General features: G+C 39.4%; 1 protein-coding gene and 1 non-coding gene across 2 annotated transcripts in view; one reads left to right on the forward strand and one right to left on the reverse strand.

The window, feature by feature from the left end:
- Positions 1–3,632: 3,632 nt before the first annotated feature.
- On the forward strand, positions 3,633–3,737 carry LOC115030334. The gene has a single exon (XR_003835914.1). It is a non-coding gene; the product is annotated as a U6 spliceosomal RNA (small nuclear RNA).
- Positions 3,738–3,893: 156 nt separating this feature from the next.
- The window catches only part of LOC110288636 (stefin-3-like), a 4,108-nt gene continuing 2,298 nt past the window's right edge, over positions 3,894–5,703 (reverse strand). Inside the window, exons 2-3 of the mRNA XM_021154934.1 lie at positions 5,330–5,431; positions 3,894–4,013 (exon numbers count right to left, since the gene is read on the reverse strand). Coding sequence (XP_021010593.1) covers positions 3,894–4,013; positions 5,330–5,431 — 222 coding nt within the window. The remainder of the gene's footprint in view (positions 4,014–5,329; positions 5,432–5,703) is intronic.

The raw sequence follows: 5,703 nt of genomic DNA on the forward strand, positions 1-5,703 counted from the left end.
GAGAAGGAGAAGGAGAAGGAGAAGGAGAAGGAGAAGGAGAAGGAGAAGGAGAAGGAGAAGGAGAAGGAGAAGGAGAAGGAGAAGGAGAAGGAGAAGAAGAAGAAGAAGAAGAAGAAGAAGAAGAAGAAGAAGAAGAAGAAGACATCAATTGCAAGCACTTAATGATTTTCAAAAATTGCTAGTATATATTAATTGTCTACAACCCATATTGGATTAACTACTCAAGTTAAGTAACTTATTTCAAATCTTACAAGGTGATTCAACCTTAAATAGTTCCATGACCACATAAATCATCTAATATATCTACCAAAGAGACACTGGAGATATAAACCGAGTTACAATCCTGTTAGCACAGCAAAGTAATTTTCTTAACTATATAAAAAATATTGGTTTTTCAAGTCAGAGTTTTAAATATGTTCCTGAAATCCTCCTCTATAATGTATTATTTCCACAGTATCAGAGGAACTAGGGAAATGAGTGTGGCCTCAGGCAAGTCTTACTGCATCTCTGAGGGGAAATGTTGAGTGGAGTTGGGGGGAAATGAGTTGGGGGAAGTGAGCAAGCTTGGGTGTCCACACTCAGGTGTGGTAAGCATGGTTTCTCCCTGCAATTTCTGTGCCAATAATGTCATCATATTGTGCCATAGGAGGATGGACATATGTAACCTAAGTTTCTAAATATGGTAAACCTCAGAGAATTTTTTGAAAGAGAATAGTTAATAATGCCAAGGCTGGTTGTTTAGAATCCCACCAATATTAAAAAGTTAATAAAACTGTCTACAGAGGATTTCTACTTGCACTTTCTAAAATGTTTATTCCCAAACATGAAGAAAGTGGCAAACACCTTCATTTCTTCTACTTCCGTAGTTTCCCCACCCATATTCTCTCTCATTTTTATATGTATTTATGTACTTACTTATTTTTCAGGACAGGAATTCTGTGTATAACAACCATTGGCTGTCATGGAACTGATTGTTTAGATCAGGCTGAACTCCTTGATATCTTCCTGCCTCTGCCTTGCAATGCTGGAATTAATGATGTGTACCACCAGGTCCAGTGATTTTTTTTTTTTTTTAGAGGGGATTGAAATTAGCCCAGGATGACCTGGAACTCACTCTGTAGCCCAGGCTTCCTTGAAACTCAATATGAACCTTGAAGTTCCTACTTTCCTGCCTGGATTACAGGCATGTCCTTACATCCTCTGACACTGTTTCCCAAGTGATGGGATTACAGTCTTTAGGCAACTTATCAGGTAATATCACAACCAAGTAAAACATAAGGGTTCTCATTAGAAAAAGTGTTGAGTGCCAAGGGGGAAGTGCTAGGGATAACAGGTGACAGGGCACAGCAGAGGGACAGAGGCTTGCTGCTCACCCATCCCTGCCCACTGGGGTGATTTCTCCAGAGAGAAAGGGGATAGACATGTTCAGTTCTGAGTGACAGAGAGGTAGATATCTGTTATTTTATTGTGTTCTTCTGTATTTAAATCATTCTAAAAACAAGATAAAATGAAATATGGCTATCTAAAAACAGCTAAAATCCTTTCAGGGGCCTGTAATTGTGTCTGAAAACAACAACAATATCAACAACAACTTCTAAATTACTCTTCTTAAGATTTACAGAACCCACAGTGTCTGCTAATCTGTAAATTACATCAGAATCTTAGGTTTCTTCTTTTAATCCTGTACATCAAAGGACACACTCTGTCAGTTTTTTACACTTCTATGAGGTTTGACTTAAAGAAAAGAAATAAAGTTGTCTAAAAAGAAGGATAGAGAACTTTGCTTGAGAGCCTGATGTCGAAGGTTCTTCAGTGAGGTGCAGAGGTCTGTTCTTTATGACCAAATCCTGACAGGCTTAACTATCATGATGGTCAACCAGAGTTCTAATAGATGATTACATTGGAGACAGAATTTTGATTTTGTGTGGTGCACACAGGCTTTCCGTGAACACCTCACGTAGTCCATGTTGATCTGTACTCAATTCTTCTCTCAGATCGTCTTGAATCTGTCTCTCTAATTCTGGGATTATAATCATGTGCCTCTATGTTCAGGGCTAACATCTTCCAACTTTAAATGGCTTGTTCTTCCTGATGTTCAGAATCAGTAAATGATACTTTAAGGTAGGGATACAGCTTAGTGGTAGAACTCTTTGCCAAGCTTGCTCAAGACACTAGGTTTAATCCCTAGTGCCACCAAGAAAAAAAATTAATCTTTCATAAAGCAGATCATAGAACCATATCCATTCCCTTGAAGACAGCCATAAAACCTAGAAACTTTGTTCAAAACTTCCCCTGCCCTTTAGTTTAGGATTTGACTTTCCTTGCCTTGTAGGAGGTCATACAATCTTCATTCTAGGAGGGGTTCTGCCCAGTACCACAGAGATAGACCTCTACACAGATAAAACAAGACTCAAAACAGACTAGCCTTGCTGGTTCTCCTACCCAACCTTTCAACAGTAGGCCATAAACTTCCCTGTCCAGTGACATCTGCAGTAAGCTGTTCATTTTTGGACTATTAAAAACATTAAAGATGGACAGCTCTTCTTAACTATTTGTGTCTCCATTTCCAAAGTGTCCTCTGTCATTTAAAACTTTGATCACATAAACCCATCCCACTTTCACTTTCTGTGCTGTCTGCTGTTACAGGAATGTGAACCTTAGAAAGAAGAAGATGAGTCTTACCCTCATACATGCCTCTGGACAGTCATTATGATGATTCGTTTTGCACTGAGGCAAAGGTTTTAAATATGCTTCTGAGACACACTTTAACTATTTTTGTTTCTTTTTTTGAGGCAGTGTTTCACTGAGAAGTTCTGGCTAGTGTTGAAATCACTATGTTGATCAGGCTACCCTTGAGCACACAGAGCTGCACATGCTTCTGCCTCTCAAGTGCTGAGATGAAAGGCAAGCACCACCATACCTGGCTAACAACCTTAGAATGCCAATATCTAGTTCTCTGTGGTTGTACACACACACACACCCACATAAATGAAGAAAGAAGGAAAGAATGAAAGAAAGAAAGGAGGAAGGAAGGAAGAAAGGAAGGAAGGAAGAAAGGAAGGAAGAGAAAGAATTTTAAAAGGAAGACAGAAATTAAATGGAATACATGACTCTGAACTGGACCTCTGTAATAAAGGACCAATATTGCAACAACTAGAGAAGCTTCAGTGGCACCGGAAGACTAGATGTAATTGTGCCGTCAGTGCTCTTTTCCTGCTCTTGATTGTTGGGTTTTGGATGTATAAGATAATATCCTTATGGGAAGTTTACACTACTACTTGCACTAATGAGCACCAGGAAGCACTGTAGGTGATGGAAAACTTTGCAATCGACTCTCATGTGCACAGGAAGCCTAGGGGAGGGGAAAGAGCAACTTACTTATCAGATATGGTTGTTTAAAAACAAGACTTGTAAAACACAAATTTAATTTTCAAATATGAAAGCAGAGATGACATGCTGGGTCCTGGGCAACTGAAGGCATCAAGGAGTGAGCTTCCTGACAGCCACCAGTGTACCTGCAGTGAGGAAGGGGTGAAAAGGTCCTTTACGCAGTTGCAACTGAGCCATAGGTTTTCTAAGGTTTCCAGTTGGTATCATTCATTGTGGAGTTTCTACTCTGAACCATGAACACTGTGCTTTCTCTGGCAACATGTAGGTTAAAAATTGGAATGACACAGAGGTTAGCATGGCCCTTGACCAAGGAAGACATGCAAATTGATGAAATATTCCATATTTAAAAGTAATTATCTAGGAAATAAAGGTCAACACAATACTGAGTAACGATGGAGGAAAACAGTTATTTCAAGATTGCTTCTTTATTGATGGCCGCATCTCTTTACAATGAGAGGGATGAGATCACTTTAGAATTTACTGCTTAGAAGTAGGACAGCTCATCATTCTTGGGTTTTTATTTTTTTGGGGGGGGTCGGGTAACCACTAAGTTCCAAAACATTTTCTCCAGAAATCCTTCTGAAGACCTTTATGTGGGGGAAACAACCAGCACCAACATCCATCTGAAAGACATAAAAGAAGAAGAGAGAGAGAGAGAGAGAGAGAGAGAGAGAGAGAGAGAGAGAGAGAGAGAGAGAGAGAGAGAGAGAGAAAGGAATGGAAAAAAGGAAAGAAGTTAGTTCACATGGATCTTAACTGTATGGCAACTCTTTCTTGTCCAGATGAGATGTGCCGAGCTCTCCTGAAACAACACCTCTTGCCCGAGACAACACCAGCGAACTGACCGTCCATCAACCCTTACTTTAACAGAGAGAAGAGCTAACAGGATGGCAGAAAACATATATCCTAGATGTATTTTTTAATACTCTTTGAAAAGATTTTGTTCAATGTTTTTGTATAAATGTTTTGCCTACTTGTATTTAAGTGCACCACATATATGCAATGCCTGAAGATGTCAGAAGAGAGTGGTACATCCCCTCAACCTGGACTCCGAGATGGTTGTGAGCTGCCATGTGGGTGCTGAGACCCAAACCTAAGTCCTCTGCAAGAACAGCCAGCACTCCTACCAACTTATCCATTTCTTCATATGGATTTAATTTTTTTTACTTTATATTTAAATCTTGGCACAGATCACACTCCAGAGTTACATTTTATTTTCATGATGCCTGGAACAGGAGCAGAGTGCAGCCAGTGTTTTGGGTGATTCATTTGTCTGAGTTCTAAGTTGGGACAAAGATTTACCGTCAAGTTTGATAAGGGAAAAGAAACTAAGATTTGATTTGGAAAATATGGAATATATGGTCCCTATATGTCTGCTGTGTTACAATCTACTTTGTGACTACCCACCAGGCTGCCTCCTTTGTAAAGTAAAAAAAAAAAAAAAAAAAAAAAGAAATCTAAGAACTATCAAGGTAAAGGACCCAGTGGATTTTTTTTGTTGTTGTTTTTGTTTAATTTTGTTTGGGATGGGGCATGATCCTGGGACCTAGACTCTCCTGATTAAAAATTGCCACTTTGTTCTTTATCAGAACAGTAAAAGTTTTGTGTTCTACAGTAGACACTGCCCTCTGATAGCTATCCTTACCTTAATCTTCAAATGCTACTAACCAATTATACCTCTATATGTGGCACTATGAGTTTATAAATGCATGCACACACCTGTGCTTCTTTGTGTGTGTGCATGTATGCATGTGTGTGTGTGATTACACTGACTTTTTAACATAGAGCTGAAGAAACCTTTATGTATTTACAAGTTAAAATAAGATCCATCCAGTGGATTGGGGCAGGGGGAGTCTTCCACTTGCAAGTGTATTAATTAAAGACAAGTGGTAGAAATGAAGCTACAATCACAACAGTGCTAGAGAGGTCAGTGTCTAACCTTAATGAAGTAATTTCGTCTTTGGAAGACTTGAGATTTATACTTGACGACTTTGAACTTTTCATATTTCTCATTGGTTTTCTCTTCAAGCAGTGACCTGACCTTATGATGGAGAAAGTAAGAGATGATTTTAGGGCTGTGTTGACTCAGGTTATCTGAGCCACAAATCTGGGAACCTCATCCCACTGATGAGCATGGGCTGGCTGCTCATGCCTCTAGCCTCTAATCCTAGAACTTAGAAGACTGAGGCAGGAGAAGGTTATTCAAGAGGAGCTTGAGAGTTATAGAAAATTTCAGGTGAGCTGAGGCTACCTATTGAATACTGCCTCAAAACTCAACACACACACACACACACACACACACACACACACACA

This window comes from Mus caroli, unplaced genomic scaffold (genome assembly GCF_900094665.2).
Source record: "Mus caroli unplaced genomic scaffold, CAROLI_EIJ_v1.1 scaffold_20526_1, whole genome shotgun sequence".
Lineage (NCBI taxonomy): Eukaryota > Metazoa > Chordata > Mammalia > Rodentia > Muridae > Mus > Mus caroli.